The 24,080-nt window shown below is 38.8% G+C and overlaps 1 protein-coding gene across 4 annotated transcripts in view; it reads right to left on the reverse strand.

The window, feature by feature from the left end:
- Positions 1 to 3,288: 3,288 nt before the first annotated feature.
- Positions 3,289 to 24,080, reverse strand: part of GOLIM4 (golgi integral membrane protein 4) — an 89,412-nt gene continuing 68,620 nt past the window's right edge. For 2 of the 4 annotated variants that reach the window (XM_075202088.1, XM_075202086.1), the window contains 9 exons: positions 23,844 to 23,996; positions 21,575 to 21,943; positions 19,121 to 19,359; positions 17,467 to 17,546; positions 13,858 to 13,970; positions 11,770 to 11,925; positions 11,193 to 11,261; positions 10,086 to 10,151; positions 3,289 to 8,430 (listed from right to left, as the gene is read on the reverse strand). In XM_075202088.1, the coding sequence (XP_075058189.1) occupies positions 8,281 to 8,430; positions 10,086 to 10,151; positions 11,193 to 11,261; positions 11,770 to 11,925; positions 13,858 to 13,970; positions 17,467 to 17,546; positions 19,121 to 19,359; positions 21,575 to 21,943; positions 23,844 to 23,996 (1,395 nt within the window). In that variant the 3' untranslated portion in view covers positions 3,289 to 8,280. The remainder of the gene's footprint in view (positions 8,431 to 10,085; positions 10,152 to 11,192; positions 11,262 to 11,769; positions 11,926 to 13,857; positions 13,971 to 17,466; positions 17,547 to 19,120; positions 19,360 to 21,574; positions 21,944 to 23,843; positions 23,997 to 24,080) is intronic. The other 2 variants (XM_075202087.1, XM_075202089.1) reach the window with 2 other exon arrangements.

Here is a 24,080-nt window from a genome sequence, read left to right on the forward strand (position 1 = left end):
TCAACAATGGTGCACAGTCCCTTCCTACTGCTCTATAGTTTCTCTACCAACCTGATTTCTAGAACTGTGCCACAAAAATATTCAACAGCATGATGTAATTAGCACACACGTACTGTAAACCTCAGCAATCAGATATGAGTAATTTGCCCAATTCCCACTAACTATAGACTGATCAATAACTATAGACAAATGTTTGATTTGCTGCTATGGGTTAAAACCCATTTTTGCCATTAATATACATAGTACACCGGCTATTAAAATATTTAACCAGAAGATGAATAAAGTTATTTTTATATAATAAATAATAATACAAATCATACTACAGATGAAAAATATTAATAGGTTTTTTCTATACTTTAAGATGATTGGATTTAAACACCAGATAGAAAAATTAAAATGTTTACAAGTGAATGCACAACGCAAGACAGTTATCAGATACAGAATGGCAAGACATATATTCTCTCAAAGCAGTACGGTTTAAATATTTAAAAAATTCGATGGGAAGAGGAAAAATACCCTTTTGTAGGCTGGATTAAGTAGGCATAGTAAATACTTCCACAAGCCAATCTTTTAATATGGCTTATATAGGATAATATAAAATCCACAATGATTGTTTTGTTATAACGGATGCAAACATGAAATTTACTGAAAGTAAATATAATGTTTCAGACCGTAAATCCTGAACATATATATTTTGTGGCAATGAGATTTATAGCGGATCCTCTATCCTAGGAAAGTCACTGCTTATAGCAACTTTATATGTTTTTTCATTATATCTTTTTATACCTTTATATATTTGTCCACGGACAATTTATTGCTTTACACTGGGTCAGCAAATTACCTGCGCTGTCTTTTTCTTTCTCGATTGTTAACTTTTAGTAAGGTCACAGACTACCAATACAGTTGTGAAATTGTAGCATCCTAATCCCCTGCGCCGTGATTTTTAGATTGTGGCAGATACTTCCATATGTAAAGCAGAACAATAGGTACAGCCAGGGCCGGATTTACCGCTAGGCAACCTAGGCACCTGCCTAGGGCCTAGCGGCTCTCGGGGGGCACAGCTGGAGGGGACAGGAGCAATTTAAAAAAAAATAAAAATCCCCCCCCCCCACGACTCGTGCGGGGGGGGGGGGGGCTGTGCCGCGAATTGGGGGAGGGGGGTGTCGGGTGCCGCAAATCGGGTCCCGGCAGCCTCTTCTCCTCTCAGTGTCTCAGTGATAGAGAGAGGAGGAGAGGCTGCCGGGACCCGACGAGCCATCACGTGACTCTTTTTTTTTTTCCCCATCATCTGGACTGACGGAGGAGGAGCAGCGCGCAATAGAAAGGTAAGTAAAACAAGTGACAGAAGCGGTGATGGTGAAGGGGCACAGAAGTGGTGATGGTGATGGGCACAGAGGTGGTGATGGTGACGAGGCACAGAGGTGGTGATGGGCACAGAGGTGGTGATGGTGAAGAGGCACAGAGGTGGTGATGGTGAAGGGCACAGAGGTGGTAATGGGCACAGAGGTGGTGATGGTGAAGGGCACAGAGGTGGTGGTGGTGAAGGGGCACAGAATTGGTGATGGTGATTGGCACAGAGGTGGTGATGGTGAAGGGCACAGAGGTGGTGATGGTACAGAGGTGGTGATTGGCACAGAAGTGGTGATGGTGAAGGGCACAGAGGTGGTGATTGGCACAGAAGTGGTGATGGTGAAGGGCACAGAGGTGGTGATGGTGATTGGCACAGAGGTGGTGATGGTGATGGGCACAGAGGTGATGGTGAAAGGGCACATGTGATATTGTGAAGGGGCAAAAGTGACAATGAAGGGGCACAGTGTGATGATAGAGGGACAAAAGTGACAAGAGCACATACTTGGATTTATGCGTATTATTTTTGCAAACAACTTAAGTAAGTATTTCTGCCCTGACTTCAATATTTATTAAGTTGTTTTGACCCAACTACTTAAAAAAACGGGACTGCTTGGTAATTATTTAGTGTTGCCTTTTTCTGCAGCAGGGTGGCCTTGCTCTTTTCACATGTTAGGTACGCCCCCAAAGATGCAAGCCACGCCCTCACCTCCTTTTGCGGCACATGCTTTCATATCTACTTAACTATAGGGGTATATGGTAGGCTGCAAAAATATAGTGCTATGGATTGTTTCAGGGAGGGGGCCCAAAAAACAGTATCCTGCCTAGGGCCCTATGAGGTCTAAATCCGGCTCTGGGTACAGCTTCCTTATAAATTAAATATCTAACTGGGAAGATCCTTATTTAAACCTGAAATACAGCTTATCCCCTTCTCAATAATGTGTTGTTTCTCTTACTACCAGTCATCATGTATAGAATTGCCATCCGTTAATATAAATGAGTAATGTCATTGAAGTAAAGCAGCTTTACAACTTTCCCATCAATCACGGTGTCTTACAAAGTGATGTGTAAATAAGGAAACCGTTTATAAAACGGATATGTTTTGAAAACACATTGTTGGCAGTGTTATTGTGTAAGACATTACACTGTATTGACTCATTTCCTTGAACAGCTTTCAAACACTTAAGGGCATATTTAATTGTTGGTGAATACGCCACAAATCTCACAGCGCTCACTATTATCATTATTACGGTAACAGTGAGTGGTAATACCATTATTATGGTAATAGTGAGTGGTAATACCGTTATTACGGTAATAGTGAGTGGTAATACCGTTATTACGGTATTAGTGAGTGGTAATACCATTATTACGGTAATAGTGAGTGGTAATACCGTTATTACGGTAATAGTGAGTGGTAATATCATTATTACGGTAATAGTGAGTGGTAATACCGTTATTACGGTAGTTTTCTCGCTGGATTTCAGCTCGCAGCTCCCTGAGCCGCAAGCCGAAACCCAGCTTACTATTACCGTAATAACGGTAGTAGTTTTAACGCCGCGGGGAATTCAAAAGAATTGAATATGCCCCTTAGTTTCTTAGATTGAGAACCATAGAAAATCAAAGTGGCTAGAATAAATTAAGTTTTCCTTCCTGAACATATCAGACTGGGGGGTTGGTGAAACTTTGTGCCCACAGTAATGATAATTCTAACCATCCGTATCTAAAACCCTGTTTATCTGTGTTTCCCTGACGTTCCCGTTTTACCCAGATATTTTAAACAATCCCCAGGGAGCCACAAGTTGTCTGCCTCAATGTACTGTGGTATAGGTGATGCAGGCTTACAATCTGTCAGTCTTCTGGACAGTACTTCTACCTCTGCGACTATACAGTATGCTGGGAGGTATACAGATATGTAGGCTGAGAAAGGAGAATCCACAGCAGTTTTATGGTAACCTGATAAACATTTTATTGTTGGAAGTCCATCTATTGCTTCCTGTATAGGAAGCAACATTGTTGGGAGTTAGACTGCAGAACCATTTTAATGCCAGAAATATCAATGAAAATACAAACTAAACATAAAAAAATCTTTGTTTTCTGAAACACTTATGTACATATTATACATTTTACAAAACAAAGAAACAACCTTTACTTCTTATTTAAATATAAAATGATGACAATTTATTTCTTGCCTGCCAATGTAAAAACAGATGCGACTTTCCTATGTTTAATCAGCAGCACCTAAAGAAACACATAAAACCTCACACATTATAAAATAGAATAAAGAACAGTAACGTTGCATAGGTGCGATAAGCTTCCCAATGCCGCATAGAGCTTGGAGGTACAAGGAGACTATTACAAGAGATAAACCAGTCTGCAGCACTTCAGTTTGCTGAATTATTTGCAATATTAGGGCTGTGTCAATTTTCCAAACTTTTATACCTGGGTCAACCAAATTTAGGGTTTTTTTTATAATAAAAAAAATACTTAAAAACGTAAGTTGTTATTTTTGTTTTAAAAAAAAAAAGGTACAAAAAGACATTATTAACCACAATTGTAAAAATAACAAATAATTCCCTCTGAATAAAGTTACTGTATTTTGGTTCACAAATTAATTTGTGAGCTCTGAAAGAGCCAAAATATAATGGCTTTCGAACTGTTTTTGTTTAGCACTAATTACAAGGATGATTGCACAGTTCATTTTCCTATCTTGCTTGTTCTCTAGCATCATAGTTCCTTCATATATGTAATTCAAATAAATGAAAGTCATGTGAAAAGACATACAATGCCTAAAAGTATAATAGGCAGATCAAACTAATCAACTACATTGCAAATAGTTTTGCTTAATATTTTTAATGTACAAAAAACAGCAATTGCTTTGTTTTTAAAGCTTGATGGGAATAAATCAAATCCTGCACGTTATGTAAATATTGAATCAAACCATTTTAAAAAAACAAACAAAAAAAATCCCCAAAGATTTGTTCTACTTATGTAGAGTATTGTTTTGTTCCCACAACCTATGACTCACTTCAGCTATATCCCTTATATTAAAGTGTTTACATAAGGTAGTAGTGAAATGTATATTATTGATCCCCGATTGTGACAGTTTTTGTTCTTGATACCTGTGTTCGTCTAGAATGAAGGCTATAAATTGTTGTTTTACAGAACAACTAAATGAGAATTATGGCAACAGGTTGAAACTCAGTAAGGCATTTATGGTGTAACACTGTTCCTCAGTTTTTGGTAAATTATTCAATATAAATAATGTATTCTTTGCAATATATTTGGGCACAATGTATTACATATGTTTAGAAGAAACGTAGGCAAGATGTGGAAATTTGGATACTGAGGGAGTACAAGTCCCAGCATGTACTGCTAGGATCTTTTAGTTTCCAAGCTGATGAGACGTTACTTAATGTTTGGTTAATTAGAGATCTTAAGTATGCCTGCTCTTTTTAGATAATTTTACAGCAGTTTAATACAAAAGATTTAGAGTACAGTTATTTACCAACAAGTCAAATGTTCATAGAATATATATATATGAGGGATCAGAGAAAGTATACATCGGTGTTCTATGTGTTTATGCTCCTCAGTCTGAACCCAATGACATCCAATTATCTATAAATATATATTAAAATAATTATGTGCAATCCAACTCCAGTTTAGTACCATTTTAGAGACTGTTGATTTGCGCACAACAGTAATCAAGATCTGAGGTAAAGAGTATTATTTTAGAATTACCATCAACCGTTTAAGATGGTGTCATACAGTATGTAAATACACTTGCATAACCTGAATTGCTGCTGATTAGAAAGCACTACAGGCAACAAGATATAGCACATTCATTACCATTCTAAACTGTACCATAAGATGAGCTACAGGCACAGTGCAGATCATTTCCAACAAGGACACAGTTAATGGTGGTACAAGAGAAAATCACTGACAAAGTCAAAGCGCTATGTGGAAAAAGGTGATCTATCTGTATCATCAGCTTTAAGACTCAAAGTGGTATAACGTTCCACACTTTAGGGGAACATTAGTATTTAGGACTGAAGATGACTGCTTATTACAGTGCAGGGGCAAGAAACACAGAATGCCAGTCACGTATCCCGTGCTGCCTAGCTTTCTTCACTAGTGCCAAATTTGACTATGTTAAGAATTTGTTCTACTGCTTTGGGGTCATTTAAAAAATGTACATCTCTTCTAGAAGAAGGTTATTAACCGCATAGTGACACCAATACTCCTGACTGCTAAGGTAGAAAGCTGTGCAAGGTCTAGTTCTAAGGTGACTCACCTATGCATTTGTAAATAACTCCGTGCACTACTTAGAACAATCTCAGTGCATTATACAAAATTGTAAAAACGCATGCAAGTAAAAGATATAACTCGCATGTAATGTGTAATTCCAACCATTATGCACTGAGGGTAAACACCCATCTAGCTAACAACACTGCTGAAGATTCAAAATATTAAAAGTGTCCACTTTCACTTTCTCCATAAATGCTCAGTAAAATAACTTGTATTCTACTCATATATACTAATGCTAACATGGGGAGCAGGGATTACCATGTGAAAAAAAAAGAATAAAAAAAGTACCAAGTGTTGAAATTACTTTCAAAATAATATAACACTCACTTGGCTACACACAATCCAACATGGAAGTACCTTTACTTTCTCATAAAGACGAGATAAAAGAACAAAACTTTTTCATTAAAATGTCCATTTAAAATAGACAATTAAAGTCTATGAGCAGTGGGTTGTGACCTACTAATGTGAAACACCTGGGGGTAAATGTATGAATCTCCGGATTCTTCATCTCCGGCGTGTTCAGCGCTTAAATTTAAAGCAGCGCTGCATTGTAAAGGGAAACTTCCCTTTACAATGCAGCGCAGCTTTAAATTTAAGCGCTGAAGAGGCTGAACACGCCTGAGATGAAGAATCCGGAGATTCATACATTTACCCCCTGATCTGAAATATAATCAAATTTCAAACTGAAAAACAATTTACTTTCTATAAGTTTCACATAACTTACTCTGGCAACCTTTGTACAGTAAGAAAATGCTTCCAATCATCTCACATTCAGCAGTGCCAAGGAGACTAACAATGTTTTATATGTCAGAGTAACATAAGAGACACTTTGTAGTAATACTACAGCCTTTCAGTGCACAACTCCACACTCTATAACTGTACAGTCCTGGATTTGAGGAATGATCATGGTTAATTAAGATTCCGTGAACAAATATTTCAAATAAGTCATTTTCTAGTGAGACTGTCATAAGGAAAAAAGATCTAATATTAACCATACTTGCCAACTTTTAAAACCTGTTCTCCGGAAGCAAGTGTAGGGGGGATGTGGTGACGCTGTCGCTTCACCATAGCCCTGCCCCCTCTACTATTAAAAAACCGAAATTTGCATCATTGCATTGCGAGGGCGTGACTTAATATGCGCAATTGCATGACATGATTAAGCCTCGCCACCACAAGTGTCCGGGAGGCTGTCTACTCTTCCGGGAGGATTCCCCGAAATTCGGAAGCCTCCTGGAAATTCCGGGAGAGTAGGCAACTCTTTTGACAGGACTATAAAGTCTGTGAAGTAACCCATACGTTTTGCTTTGGTAATATTACACAGCATGCTGTCTGTACTATCCACCAGAAAAAGAAGACTGTCTTAGGAGAGGGGTGCTACTCTGTCTAGAACTGGCAAGCCAGAACTTCTATGGCTGCTTGGTTGCAAGTCTCCAAGGGCACAGAAATGTTCTTTACAGACTGCAGACCGGTGGATTCCTACACAAGGACTGAGGCATCCACGTAAGAATAACTAGGTATTATGAATTATAATTAACGTTATCATATACCTTAATCATTTAGGACAGTGTCCTAAATATGTGCAATCTGGCTTCATCTAAATGGTGAAAGGATTGCACCATCCTGCTGTACCCTAAAAGAGCTGCAGTTTAATGTCAGGGTAGGAATAAACAATGAATCTTACCTTCCTAATTTGTGGTTTAGTTTTCTTTTCAGTAACAGATAACAATTAACCAAAATGTCTCCATGTGCTAGGGTCTATTAGACAGAATAGCAGACTCAGGGCTATATTTTCTGAACACCTCAATCACCTTTCTGCATGATACATTTTAGAGTCTCAATTTATGCTATTGCTGCCCTTTGGCAATGGAAACTGCTCTTCCATGAATAGAATGAAGTAATGGTCATATTAATGTACAATGTAACAGAGAAGCTGAATATAACTAAAACTATGTATTTTGAGTGAAGAAGGCATTGCTTAGACAGCAGAGACCTTTGTTGTATGGACTATGCACATACAGGTCCTGCTTCTCAGTTATAATGAGTGCTATTGTCATAGCAGAAGAGGTACTCACAGGGGCCCTAAGGATATATTATGACACATTATTTTATCATTCTGCGTATGGTTTAAGTCATTTGCAACAGCGTTGCTCCTCTTGACGTACTTTCATTCCCCTAAAGGTTTATTTAGATCATGATTGCATAATTGTTTCAAGAAGACCTTGATTACTGGATATATTACAAATAATAAATATAGCAGGTACATGTCTGAACTCCCTCTAATAAAAGGGACGTAAGGCACAGAACTACACTGTCCTAAAACAGAGTGCAAGTCACTGATCTATAAGATGGTAGTACTCAATACTACTATATACTGCATTGTTGTGCGTAGGAGGACGTCCTCTCCTACATATTTCCACTCCACTCACCAAAAGGATTGCTAATAACAGCCTTCTGCAAGCCTTTGCATTCAGAAGTTTTAGGTAAAGCCTAGAGTTAATAAAAAGAAGCATCATGTAATAAAATACAGCTTTTCTATAAATGATTCATGTGATCTAATACAAAAATATAAAAGGAATAGGACAGAAAAAGGCCAGCTTGGAATTTGTAATGTGTGGGTTTTACAGGACATCACATTTCTGCCCGACGCTTGCTTTTTGCTCCAGCACCTACATCTTCCTCTTCTTCCTCCTCTTCTTCATAGTTATCCTCATGGTTTTCTTTCTGCTCTTCATGTAGAGCTTCATGTTTCCTCTCTGCGCCAATCTGCTTTCCCCCATCCTGCCAGGAAGCAAAATTAGAGATCAGTAGGTGAAATCGCCTGCACAGTGTATGAAAATGCAACCTATTCGAACCAGTGACACTCATCTGTGTCAAACAATAGAGGTTAGTGTATTAGTATAGTACCTAGATATCATCACCATATAGCACCACTAATTCTGCAGCGCTGTACAGAGAATTCACTCACATCAGTCCCTGCCCCATTGGGGCTTACAGTCTAAATTCCCTAACACACACACACACACACACACACACACACACACAGACACAGACTAGGGTCAATTTGTTAGCAGCCAAATAACCTACCAGTATGTTTTTGGAGTGTGAGAGGAAACCGGGGAACCCGGAGGAAACCCACGCAAACACAGGGAGAGCATACAAACTCCACACAGATAAGGCCATGGTTGGGAATTGAACTCATGACCCCAGTGCTGTGAGGCAGAAGTGCTAACCACTTAGCCACCAAGCTGTCCCAAGATATGACAATGACAATCATTAGGACATTTAGCTGATTCTGTTACATAAAGAAAAATGTCTTTGGATGCTATAATCTTTATCATCTGCCCTCTTTCTACCTCTCCAGTGTTCCCCCCAGCACCTATTTCCCGAGTGCTCCACCCGGCTGTTTTACTTACCACCCGGCTCTTGGAGCCCAATAGAGGCCTATTATAATAGAATAAACCATTGTTTATCCTCTTAGAACAGGTAATATGTGAGTACTACAGCCAGCAGTGTGTGTTACACCACTGACCACCAGTCTGACCAGTCCTGGCAGGTGTGGGCAATAATCTCCAACAGTTTTCAATATTATTGCAACGTACTACACTGCCCTCACCCGGCAACTTCTTAATGCCACCCGGCTGGCAACATTTTCTGGGGAGAACACTGCTCTCACAAAGAGGAAGTGATACTGAAGGAAAGAAACTCCACAGAAAGTGGCCACAGGTGGTTCCTTGTGAGGTGGTCATGTGACTGTCTGCCATATGTGACATATGCAAAGTATTAAACACCCAAGAAAGTTACGTACTAACTGTGCTAGATGAAGAACTCCCAGCAGTGTTTAGGTTCAGAGACAATGTAAGGAAACTGGGTTACTGGGTATCTGCCTTGTAATATGCCAATCACTCGGAGTTAAAGCAAACAGATTTTATTATGAGTTGTGTTTTTTTCTAATTAACAATGTTTAAATTGTAACTTGTGCATTATAGGACTTTGGTCAAGGTCACTACATAAATACAAAAAGAGAAATATTTTGCCAATACACCCTATTAGTACCCAATTAGTAGAACTACGAAGTCTCGGGCAAGGATGCTCCAAGGAACAGCAAATACTAGTACCTGCTGATGCTGCACCCAATGCTTTTCCTCGGCTAATAGCTAGAAGTTTGACTGTACATTGCCTATATTGAAGGGTTGTCATTGGAATTAACTAGACAAGTGGGAGCAGCTGTCATATCCGCTACAGCCTCAATGCAGACAACTTACATTCAAACTTCCTTGTTGCTGTTAGCAAAGAAGTAGTATCTGGTGCAGTAGCGGTGGTGAACACGGGCAGCGGGCACTTTATTGGCAAAAATATTACTGTTATCTGGACTTTTCTTTTAAGATTTCATATAAAACTTGACACCAAGTTATGTTTCTCCCCATGGTCCTTACATTTTCCCCATATGGTTCTTCAGCATTTTGTTCTCTTTTTCTTTCTTCTGTCAGATCTTCTTGGACCTAAATACATATAGGTAACCATTAAATACGTCAGTCTAATTTAAGATTAAGGATTTAATTATTTTCATATATCCAATGCCAACTAATGTCTGTAAATATTCACCTGACAATGCTGTAACTACTAACATGTTTTGCTTAGTATTCAACACGGGGTCCAGTGCTAGATGACAAACAAAATCAATACAGGGCTCCCAAGAGTACAGGGGTGATGGGCAGCAAACATAGTCCAGTACAGTAAGGACGTGGTTATGTAATCCCGACTTAGGTAGACCTTGACGTAGACTCATGGACACCTGTCAGGTGGCATATATCTTGCAGGTGCAGCTAGACACACTAATGATGATGACAATTAGCAGTATCAGCTAGTTGCTTCTGATTGGCGTCTTATTTCACTTAATTTAATTATATTTTATATGGTAAACAGGAGTATCACATTTATTAATAACACTGTCAATACACTATTCTCTGTTGTGTATATCACACTTAATTACATTATTATATTGCACAAATAGGGCAATGTAACTTTTGCATTGGCTACTGAAAGAGTTAATTACCTACAGGTTGTATTTTACGATTCCCGGCTCTGAACAGAGCAGGGATCAGAATAAGTGAAGCACTATGGTTGAACGGTGCATGTGCAGTGCAAGTTCTGGCAGGGCCTGCTACTACCACTGTCAAGCCACATATGCGTGTTGTAGAGCTGGACTAACATACAGTGTACAAGTGCGTCCAACTCTACATGAGCCCCTTTGTGAGTAAGTTATGTGTAGTTTGGACACAAGTGCTGTTAATTCTGAACAGAATCTATGCAACCGGGACTTCAGTCTCACAAACAATGAATACACTTATTCCTAGTAATCTTAGATGAACCATAAATTACGCTGCCAGTCATCAAATTAGCTGCAGTCACTTGACTCTTGTACACGTTGGTTTCATGTAAACAGGGAGCATCATATCTGGATTATTGCATTTTGAATTTCAAATCACTTTGCTGGTGTTAATTTGTGTGGTGTTAATAAAATAATTATAATTTATGTATACCTCCTCCTCTCCTTCCTCCTGATACTGTTCGTCAACATTATCCTCTTGCTGGTCAGGATTCCCAGCCATCTTTAACAACAAAGAACATGACATAAGAATGTTATGAAACCACATGAAATGCATGCTTCAAATGGCATTACAGTCGGTGCGCTTGGTCGTTTAAACAAAACTAACAGGTGAGATTGCCACACACTTAATTTACTCTTTCAATTCTCTGAAGTGTTTGCACATTTAATATACTGCTGCAAACTGCGCACTTCCAGCATTAGTTAGACTTCTTGCTGTTAAGACCATAAGCTGAAATTATTTTCATTGTATTATTATTTGTGATGCAGAGTAAACAGGAGAATGTCATTAAAATAATTACAGTGTCTTGCGGTAATATACAAAAAAAAAGTCGCTAGCCATTTGATTTGCAAGTGAAGCATAACACTGTATTTTCCTGGAGTATCTGCTTGGAAAGCAGGATGAAGTCTGTGGGTTTCCTGGCTTTCTCTTAGGCTCTTGTTTTGTGGAGTTCTTCTGCCTCCAAGTGCCTTCCACTGGCACTTTACTTAGTAATGCCAAAACTTATTACCACTAAATGCTCTTGTTTCTCTGCCTGGCTCTGCTTCTGCCTCTGCTCTTCATTTTCATCTGGCAGGTTCTCCTCTCGCTCTTGTTCTGCCTCCTCAAATTCATCTTCCCCTTGGTTATTGGGATCATCTGCCGGGTTGACATCCTCTGCCGCAGCCTGGCGTATGGGCATAAATCATGTTACCATCACGTTGGAAACGCATTTATTACACTAGCTTAATCTCCTTTGTCTCCTATGTTCCATTCACACAAAGGAAATATTCATTGTTTACACTAAATAAAGCACCAAGCTTTAATTACCACTGAGATCACAGTAAACAAAAAGACTTATCACATACTATGTTCCTAAAAATTCTCATTGCAGATGACATTTCCTAATTGAAATATGATTTTATTGCCAAGGAGCTGGCTGTACTAATTCATATTATATTTACATAAGTAACTGCATGATTTATGTTTCATCGTCCTTACAGGTCTCTTCTAAATTGGGGTTATTTGTAGTATAAAATATCAGTTTAAACATTTTGAGAATGTTTTGTCTAACAGAACCAATCTGTCAAGAGAGCAAAACAAAAAAAAAAAGAATATACCCCATTGTTCCTGTTGGACATGAAGTGAGATTGTATGGATCTGCAGGGAATATCATGAAAATAGTTTGTTTTCTGTTGTATGCTTTTAAATATATAGTAGTGTTCCGTACTTAACGTTACAAGAGATAAAATTGTAGACACAACAGTCAGTCCCTACTTGTATCTCTTCTTCTAGGTACTCAAGGCTCACCTCTCCCTACGCTATGGACATACATTATTGGTTAATGTACTTCAATACAGCTACCTACTGCTTTCCAGTACAGTGAGAAGTGGCAAGACAATAAAGACAAGGGCGTAGAGCTACAGATATCACAATCAAAGCTCCATCACGCTGGATCATTTATTCCCAACAATAAGCAGTAAAAATAAGAACCTTTGCACAAACCTGTTTTTATAGAAGACACTTATGACTGTGCTCTCTAACTGGCCTATTCATCGCTCTGCAGTGATACGGCTCATTTTCTAGCACCACTTATTGCATCAATAAAGAATAAATTATTGCCACAATTTATTAATAAGATATTGATACTCGCCAGTCCGGCGACACAGGCCAGGAGCGGTAAGGTTTAACTTACCACTACGCTGGGCCAGTCTCAGCGACTAGCTGGTTCACACATGCACAGTGGAACTGAAAGCCCAGGCTTGGACTTTCAGTTTCACGAAGATAAAAAATAAATTCTAAAATAAAATATTAAAAATATTGTAAAGTTATTAACTATTGAAAAGAATGCTTTATTGAAATAATAAGGCATTTTTTTATTTTATTCTTTTGCTATCACAATCCTGAGACAGCGGAGTGCAGAAGCAGGATTGCACCAGGAAAGCTTCCACAGACGAGATTTGGCAAATCTTTTCTCCGTTGGGGGCCACCGCCAGCGATGGCACTGCTTTCATAGCATAGACAGAGAGAATTCCTACTATCCCTAACACCCTTTTTGCGCTGGAAATAGTGTTTTTCTCCTTTTGATAAATAGCCACATAAATCTAACCTACATACAGATGAAGCAAAGATAACAGCAATGAAAGGTTTACAATGGCGCAGGACTAGCTGGAGGATCATATGAAAGTATAGTTTAGCTGTGAAAATCTCAGGGAATTTCATTGCATTGAAAAAAACGTAATGTGCCATGGCACCATAATAAACCCTGCTCCATCTGTATATTATTCATCATTTTGATGATGGTGTCTGTTTAATGGCTATACTTACAGCTGCTCTGCACAGCCTCGGTAATAGGGTTAAACTGTCTGAAACCAATCAATGAACAAGATTAAAATGCTTCATTAGACCTCTGTGCGTGCTATCATCAGACACACAGTCAGGGTTACTGCCACCTGCATTTAAGGCATAGTGACATTCCATCTGTTGTATTTCACAACATTCCGCTTGCTGCTAAGCTTTTCATTAACTTAGTTTGACCAATATGAAAAGGTTCTCTCATCTCACTGATCTCCATATATCATCATGCCTTCTACTTACAGCACTGCAATATATCACACACCTCATGTCGCTCTCTGCTCACAGCCTCTGGATCCATGGCTTGATCCTCATTTGCATCTTTTGCTGCATCATCTACGTCTTCTGCTTCATCGTGGTGATTGTCCCTTTCATAGGCTGGAATAAAATGCCACGACATTAGGTGTATATATTATATGAAGAAAATAATGTGGGTCTGATGGTGTATGTGGTGTGACCAGCCAAGTGATCATGATGCTTTATCCTCAATTCTGTTCCTGTCAGTGTGATCACTTAACTATCAGCCCCCAGCACTATGCAAATTAGAAATGGTGATGGAGCAAGTTATTAGATGAATGGCCTCTGACACTATTTAACTGGATGTAACTGAGACAAGAGGACCATTGTATAGGATTACCTTTCTAAATGGGTTTTACTATGGAGAACTTGTGTATTAACATTTACAGAAATCACCTGCTTCTGCAGTGAAATAATAAAATGATAAAGCCATAGCCCAGGTTAATAAGATGTAGAGTATACTACATTGTATAAACCCTAGGTGCAATAAATATATGCACAACCTAAATTAATACCATGACATACGATAACATATAAACTGGGGGTTATTTATGATGTTGCAAACTTAGGTTTCCGCTTTGAATATGCAAACAATATGCCCTTTTGTCTAGATCATTTTGAACCATTGCAGCTCCTGAGTAGCAGTTTCCCTGTACATGAAGGTTCAAAGATGAAAAGTCAATGTACAACTTCCTCATTTACAGCGTTGTTCACTTGCATGGCACTATAAAAGAAAGTCGCACAGTCAGAGATATAGTTACCATCCCTCTACGTGAAAGGGCAACACCCCATGAGGATACAAACTAACATTATTGGACAACCACTAAATTCATATTTTATATATTAACCTTGCTTACTTTCATTCATTTTCAGTGCTTAAAGGCTGCTACCTTCATCCCACTGAAGGGTCATTCTCGGTTAGCAGAGTATTTCAATAGAACCTTGGATGGAATTATACAGCAACATCCAGGAGTCTATATCCCGCTCTCCATTACGTAATTGTATTTCAGTTATTGCCTTTGCTGCACATGGAGTAATAAAGGTGAGACAATCTCTTTTTCTGAGCTTTTGCTTTGCTGCATTGTGAGCGATAAATACAGCCTGCAGCTCTGCACTGCAGTGATCTTACATTTGTAACCAGAGGACACAACCAAATGTTTCATTGTCAATAATTAAAAACTGTTCTAATACAAAACAAAACACTTCTACAACCAGTTGTCTGTGCTTAACCAGGATTGGCAAGTCAAATTATTTCTTAAATGCTTATATTTTTAATTTCTGAAATAAAACCGTGATAAAAATAGAAATGGCCGTATATTCCAATCAAAACCTAAAATGTCCCAAGTGAGCAGAAAAGATATATAGATGTAATAGGCTAGTATATAACACCTACAATACCTGCTGGTGGACCTACTGTTGTCTGGCTCCACATTAGACACACTAAGGGGTATATTTACTAAACTGTGGGTTTGAAAAAATGGAGATGTTGCCTATAGCAACCAATCAGATTCTAGCTGTCAAATTGTAGAAGGTACTAAATAAATGATAACAAGAATCTGATTGGCTGCTATAGGCAACATCTCCACTTTTCCAAACCCACAGTTTAGTAAATATACCCCTAAGATTGTGTAAAAACTACACTGGGCAAAGGTGTTCTTCTACCCTCTATGACCAGGTCAATAGTTGGATATCATCATCATCAACAGCTATTTATAGAGCGCCACTAATTCCGCAGCGATGTACAGAGAACTCATTCACTGCCTCATTGGAGCTTACAGTCTAAATTCCCTAAGATACACACAGACACACACACACACACACACACACAGTGACTAGGGTCAATTTTGATAGCAGCCAATTAACCTATTAGTATGTTTTTGGATATGAGCCTGTTTAACTGGGAATTTAATTTGTTGTCTTTAACAGCAGTATTTTGGGAACAGATAAAGCATTATTTTAGTACCATATTGGAATGAATATTTTTTATTTTATTTTATGGGCTTTAAAAATAGATAAAAAAAAGGACATAAATCATAATAATAAACATATTTGTCATGATAATTCCAAAAATTACTTTTAAGTAAGTTACAAAACTGCATAAAATGTAACCAGCCAGTTCTCCAGAGAGAAGAGATACCACATATATGTACATTTTTACACCATATGATTGAGTTATAGGGATTAGAATTGGTTGAAGCAATTTTCGAAGCTTATTTTTTACTTGAAAGTATATTGTAACTGAAATCTTTGTGGAGACATTCTTAGCATGGGAGTTAGTGGAGATATTGCTGATAGTTGGAAGACAAATATTAAGGCAATATTCCTAATTTTGCAGGATTGGGGCTATATGTAATCTGCATAATTTTTATGCATTTGTGCATGCAAAATCCTTTAGTGTCATGGGAAATGGTTGACATCTTTTTGGATGGATAAAAAGCGACCTGGGTGGAGAGGGGACCATTTTTTATTTATTTAAGCTTTATTAATCTATTTGCTACCATGACAAGGTCACCTAAAACTAGTAAAGTAAGGGGGACACGATCAATGCCCACCCTGTATCTCTGCAGAAATAGATCACTCGCTAATGCTAGCTGACATCGCATCCAAAAATAGGTCACTACTATCTGTGATATTGCAAATCAAAAGTGGGAAGCTGGATTAGATCTTCTCTGCCCTGACATGACTGGGCACAGATAGGTGTTAGGAAGGTATGGTGATGTAAGGGAAATAATAGTAAGACAATCATTCTTTTTAACCCTCCCAAAACACTAGCTGAAATGGTTGTCCCAAAAGACAGAGGGAAATGCACATTTTGTACAAGTATACCAAACATAGAACATAGATTTTAGAGTTTACACATCTGAATTCCATTTGCCAATGTGGCTGTGACCCCACTCTGTATAACACGGGTGACAGTAATACACTGTGGGCTATAAGTGGTCTAGTGAATGTCAGGAGCAAAAGTGTACTGTGGCCATGGTCGTAGCAGTGTATACTGGAAGCATGAGAGCTGGACTTCACCTGACATCACAGTGACTTGTGTCTGTTATGTATTCACATCGGAAGATGAAAGATGCATATAAAAATGCGTGTTTTTATAATGCTTTTTTTTACATTACTTTTAAGATTTGATTTAATTCAGTTGACAGAATGGGAACAGATTAAAAATACAACTTGCTACACTGGAAATAGGAAAATACAATATACCGTCAAGACATAAAGGGGAATTGTGCCATAAAAGGCATTTTTTTTTCTATTTTACAGCATTTTTCATCTTGTTTTCATGTGTCCAAATGCCTGGAAACCAGATAGAAATGGCATACGTATGGCTTCAAGCCAAAGACACTGCACATTTGACCATTTATTTGTGTTAGTTTACCATACAAAATTTTCCCATCCCTCCACTTGTATTGATGTATATTAAATAAGCTTTCTGCTGATTTCTGCGCACAAGAAACTCTCCTCCTCGTACAATATACTGTGGTTCTGGCATTGGGGCCTTGGTAAAACAATGGGACAAGTGGTTCTTAGTTTGGTCACATTAAGTTTTTACAGCAGGCAGGAAGGCAAAACCTACCTCCCCCTTCTTCCTGCAAATGCTGCTCCTCCTCTCCTTGTACAATGTCATGGTCCATATTATCGTAATGTGCTTGTTCCCTAGAATTGCAGGAAAAGATTTTTCAGACATAGCTGCTTAACAAAATCTAATATAATTTGTTCAGAGATGTATTTACCACATAAAGCAAAATGATCAGATGTGGTGCGTTTCCATCTAGCTACAGTATATATATCAGTTTATTTTAGTTCATCTGTAGGGAGCCACAGCGCTCCACAGCACCGGACAATAGGGAAAAAGGACAAATAAAATATCCCTATACAAGGTTAATATATAAATGCATACATGAAAGCAACTTTGCACGACAAAGCTTACACTCTAATTGCAAGAACTGAAACAAGAGGAATAAGTGTGGCTCAGAGTGAAGATTAGGCCAGCTATCAGTGTGGACTGGTGAAGCAGCCTAGGCGGCAGTATGGCAACCGCAAAAAAGAGATGGGTTTTCAGGGAGCATTTAAAGATTTGACAGCTGTGGGAGAGTCTGATCGGGCTTGGTGGGCAATTCCATAAAGGGGTAGCAGCACGGGAGAAGTCGTTTAGAGTTGGTTATCGGAGGCAAGGGACAGGTCAGAGGTAGATCTAACAGGGTTGGTGTAGAGATTTGGAGCATTGTGCATCACGTGTTGGAGCATTATTTACAGCAGCATTTATAATGGATTGTGTGGGGATAGATGGGGGGGAATTCCAGATAGGCGGTGGTTGCAGTAGTCAAGGTGGGAGATGATGAGAGAATGAAAAAGAGTATTTTGGTAGCCTAATTTGAAGATTGAGACAAGAGGACTGTGAGAATGACTGGATTTGAAAAGTAACCGTGTGTAGAGTCAAATTAGAAAATAAAGTAGCGGGCTTGGGAGACAAGAGAAAATTATGGTGTTAACTAACTGTGAGGGAGATTTGAGGGGAAGTGATGATTTAGAACATGACAAGCTCTGTTTTGGACATGTTAAGCTATGGACAGCTGTGCGGTGAAAGAAGAGAGGCAGTTGGTCACACAAGAGAGTAAGGAAGGGGAGAGGGTCATGGGGGGGGATGTCAGTGGAGGAGAGATTTGACGTTGTCATAGTAGAGGTGGTACCAGTTTTGATATATTGTTTGGTTTGAAAAAAAAATAACTGCAATAACTTGCACCAGAGTAATAAATAGATAGTAATAAAGGAGCGAACAGATCAATTGTGTAGTTCAAACTCCAAAGTTGGGGATGATTTGTGTAAAAGATGGGTCTGAAAACATGATCAACCAATAACCACATCCACATATTTTATCATCTGTAAAAAGAGTGGACCTCCTGTGATGCAGTCATTCAGCAAGCCTGCCGAATACATATTTGTGGCCACTTAGAAGATACGCAGATGCAAAAATCAGATGCAAAGATCCAACAGTTTCAAAATAAGCAAAAAAAAAACCCCCAACAGTTTTCTAAGTCTGCAAAAAAATTGTAATAACCTAATAAAAAAAACCTCCACTCGAAAACCCTCCAAAATCAAAACAAAAAAGCTTCACATTTTCAAGAGAGTCTCTTTAAAAGTATATTGCACTTTTCTTGTACATAACTCTTTTACTATAAGCTAGTAGATTGCTACCAATAGCACATATAATTAAAGGCATTATTCCAAACCTTAGCTTCTCTGCAATGTGGGTTTCTTTGTACTTGTTTTGCCTCTCCATCTCCAGGTCATTTTCATGCATTTGCTGCTGTCGTAGGATGTGTTCTTTCAGCCTGTGCTGGTACAGTGAGTCCTGCTTCTCTTTGAGGATTCTGGCTTGTTCCTCTTGCTGGGCTGCCAGCTTCTGCTGCAGCAACTGTTCCTTGTAGGCAGCTTTATACTTGCTTTGAGGCTTAGGTGTTTGATCTCTCTGTCCCATAAGACCAACAATGAAGAGAAAAAAAAAATAGAAATGACATGGGTTGTTGAAATAGTTTAATTGTACATTTCATAATAGTAGTGAACTACTGTGTTGTCTACAAACACAAAGGGATTATACAAAGGTAATTTCTAAAGTACAAAAATACGTCCCTGCAGTGCAAATGCTGTTTTGTGATGTACATTTTCTTGCAGAATTTAGGCCGTTTTACAGGAAGTAATGTGGGACAAGACCTTTAAATGAGATTCCAGGACTGGAGAGGGGGCATTTACATTGGAATTCCCTGGTAAGAGGGGTTGTACGGTATACTTTCCCTCCAAGGGATGACTTTTATGTGTGTTTAAGAGGTGCTAGTAATTGGGAATTGTTATATGCTGTCAATGGGATAGCCTTTGAACCATCCAGGCGCACATGTGACATTCCTAATAAAGGCAGTGCAGAGGTCTGATCACTCTCGATTGGCATAAGATATAAGTAGAACAAGCAATATTTTGGATGTAATGAACGGGGTGGTATTAAGGTGCTAGTAGGCAGGACTTTAAAGTTACTTTTCTGTTTTCACAATTACTAACATGTACACCAGGCCTGTCCAACCTGCGGCCCTCCAGATGTTTGTGAAACTACAAGTCCCAGCATGCCCTTCCAGCTATCAACAGGTTGTCTACTGGCAAAGCATGCTGGGGCTTGTAGTTTCACAACACCTGGAGGGCCGCAGGTTGGACAGGCCTGATGTACACTTTATATGCACCTGCAATATTACAAAAGTAAGCTCATTCCTACTCTCTGGTTCTTGAAGGTGAAGTGAGGGAGTTTACTCACGTATGCGCTAGGCACACCTGCTTATGAAAAAAATGCACTGCATTTTAGCCTTTTAATCTATCAAAAACTCATTAGCAAAGACTCTCTCTTCAGTAAGTTAAAAATACAGTATATGGGCCTGATTCATCAACAAACGCAAAGAACGTAATGTACTTTTTTTAATCAATGCATGTACAACAGGCATACGCACGTCTGTATTCAACAAGGAGCGGATGTAAAGATACGCCTGTTGCTGAATAAAAAGCCTCAAAAGAACGCACAGAAATAAACAAAACATTTTCACTTAATGTTACCTGTTAATAATATAGTCATTAATGATGAAATATAAAAATAAAAAAAAAATTCTTCATAAAATACATTAGGATGTTATTGATGTGTACAGTACATAAAATTATTTTTTACCGCTGTTCCTGACTGGAAACACATGTTCTTACTTAAATACGCAACAATCATCACCTGTAATCACAACTTACACCAGACTTGTAGCTGGTGCAAGTGATGCGACTGAAAATCACGTACCTTAGAGATGCCCAAAGCTTAAATCAGACGCTGCTGCGTGTGCTAGAGATTGTCACACCCTTTCTGTACATTGACTACATGCATACGCCCAGTCCCCTCCCTGTTACATCCCTTAAATCGTAGGCTGTAGTAAGGGTCCTTGACATGCTCGAAGATTAATTGAACGTTGCTGCGTTCTCTGGCATATGCTTGGTTTCTGGGCATAAGCAGTGTTACACAAAATATGGCACATATCAGCATTTACATGCCTTAATGAATCAGGCACCATGTCTTTTCTTCCTGGTTTTTCTTCCATCTCAGAATCCTCCCTTTGATGTTATAAGGACTCTACATTGTCAACCACATGGGCATGTGGTTGACAATTTGCCTGCTTTTGTTCCAATTCATAACGTCATATAAATAATATACATTTGCAGTTCATTAAATCTGCCCACAATGTGCAATAGTCACTCCAATGCCTATACAGATACTTTGAACCTGAAAATAATGATATCTTGTTTGAAAAGTGGTGTAATTCTCTAAAACAAATATACGCTGGTGATATCTGATCCATCACTACTATCTATCTAAGTGACACTCTGCCTTCATTTATACCCCTAAATGGACAAATACTGCTTTATTGTACATTATTTGAGGTCACTGTACTTCTAAACAGATCAAATTTTCCTCTGACAAACGTAAATTAGACTGTTCCTATTTTCACTCACTAATGTGTGAAGATGTATATAAATTAATCCATGAAAACAGTTGTGATAAAATAGGTAAATATATGGAACAGAGAAGTCTAACTATGAAAATATGCTGTTATTTCTGCGCTACTCGTTAGATATAACTCTGGCCCAAATAGTGCAATAGTTCTGTTCCTCACCTCAGCATGTTCCTGTTTTTGCATCATGTTGGTCTCTTCATCTTCTTCTTCATTTCCTACAGGTCTCTGATCATGTTCTGGCAGCCTTTGCTGCTCCTGTTCCTCTTGCACCTGATCCTGTTCTTCCACCAAGCGTTCCGGCTTCCCCACCTGCTCCATCTCTTCCTCCTCCAGCTCCTTTTTATGTTCCTCTTCTACCTCCACAGGACGCTCTGTGACTGGCCCAGTATCCTGCAGTGGACCCGTGTCCTCATCTGCCTTATGACGTTCAATCTTCTCTGTGTCCTGATGTTCAACCTTTTCATTAGCAGCCTTTCTCTGTGTGACTGTACCTTCATGTTCAGTCTCTTGCTGTGCCTGAATGTTTGTCTGCAGACGTGAGCCCCACACACATTCATTAGCAAGCAATATGCTCATATCTGTGTAATCCCATGCTAAACAGATTCAGATTTAGTGTTACTCAAATTTTATTTTTACTCTTTTAAATATAAAACTTCAGCTGGCACAGTGTATGTGCTTCTTAACTCCTGGACAGATGATCTGGACAGTCATGACTAATCTACAGTATCGCAGAACCCAAGAAACATTTTTGTGATTGCACCTGATAAGAAATACACTTTTATTTCTATACATTTCCAAGTCAGATTATGTTTCTTGTATTTGAAGAAGTAAAACATACTGAGTGTTATTTACCAACCAAGTACAAATGAGCTGGTGCAAGATCCTGTAAAAAGTAAGGTAAGCATCTAATACTATTGCAATAGGTTTTGCAGATTTGCACTTTGTTGAAAATAATTCTCAGTGACTGCTTTTCCAATTCTTCAGCAAAACTGCATATATTTACATAACAGTAGTATACAAGGGGATAGGAGGAAAATGACTGATACAATCATTTCATTTAAAAAAACATTTAATGATATACTATTAACAAATTCTTTCTATGTATTACAGTGAATATTTGAAGAAGTCACAATTATAGATCAGTATGTGGTCTACATATATATGGAGTAATGTCACAGTCTACTTGACATATTTATTATTAATCGAGCGGTGGCCACCGTACTGTAACTAAGCAGTGGTTCACACTATTTAGTGGCCATGGTATGGTAATAATTAGAGATGGCAAATAGACTAATGCTGACCTGACTGGATCAGGAGTGTGAGAAAGAGAATGATCCTGGAGATCATTGTTGCCTGTACATTTTTATATTTAATTTTAAATTTGTTCTGGAGGAGCTCAGAAACCAGAGCGTGGCTGCTCAGTGCCAAACGTGGTCAGGGACAGTAATGACATAACGGACATACCATGCTTTGTCATTTCTGCTTTGTCATATAGCAGTACCAGTTTAGACACAGTTGCGGCTGCAGCTCTGGTAGTGAGGGAAGGAAATATTTAAATGTTAACAAATCTGCATTAGAACATCAGAGTAAAACTGAGAAAAGCGTTTTACTTTTATATTTCATATGTGAACTGTTAATTTTTAGGGCCTAATGCGGAATTGAACTTACGCCAGTTTGTGCAATGTAAACTAAGCAAATTTGCACTCCGCATGCCCCCAAAGAAAACGGGTGCATATGTGCCGCTGCAGACTTGCGTGCCACTGACACCTGCGCCTCCTTACGACTGGAGTGACGGGACTGGGGAAGGAAGGGCTAGACATAGGCCAAGAACAGTAAGGGTGTGTTCACGCAAATGAGGCTCATGCAGAAACACACATCTATGCCTCTTAGGAGTTCTACAGGGCAGGTCCAAATACACGTTGACGATAACTTGGCGTAAACCAGACACATATGCTCCTGATGGGGAGCCCGACGCATCTTGAGATGTATACCGCTTTGCATATGGGTTGAAATATGTTATTTTTACATGCATAGTTTTTTTGTTGCATAATTTACGGCCATTTTGCAAGGAACCCAGCATCAGAGTTCGTGTGTCTTTTCAGCCTTTAAAAAAGATGGAAATTGAAGGGGATTAACCTGCACATGCATTATCATTTAAATAGCTCAAAAAGGAGGGAAATCTCCAGCTACATATTAAGAGGTACTCAGTAAAAGTGGGCATACCGGGTTGAAGAGGGCATCCCAGGGTAGGGTGTGGGCTGATAATGTAACACATTGCCATCATCGGCCAGGAATACCCCACAGCAACCGCATTAAATGGATACTTGGATTTTTACTTGAAACAAATTATTGCCAGTTTACTAAAACTAGTGTTTGAGGTCTCTCTGTCTTCAGCATGGCAAGCCCATCCATCCCCAGTAGCACTTACCTCTGCTATCTTATTGTGTATGACAACTTCTTGTATACTTGAAACTGATGGTACGATTCTAGGCATTGTGGCTTTTGTACTAATTTCTGCTTGTCGAAGACTTGAAACTTTATTCAAAGCATGCTTAAGCTGCACAAATTCTTCTACTTGTTTCTGAAAAATAAATAGTAGTAGAAGAGCTGTTTTTTAATGTCATTACACTAGAGTCCAATAGCGAAGTTAATCAATGCCATAACA

This window comes from Mixophyes fleayi, chromosome 3 (genome assembly GCF_038048845.1).
Source record: "Mixophyes fleayi isolate aMixFle1 chromosome 3, aMixFle1.hap1, whole genome shotgun sequence".
NCBI lineage: Eukaryota > Metazoa > Chordata > Amphibia > Anura > Limnodynastidae > Mixophyes > Mixophyes fleayi.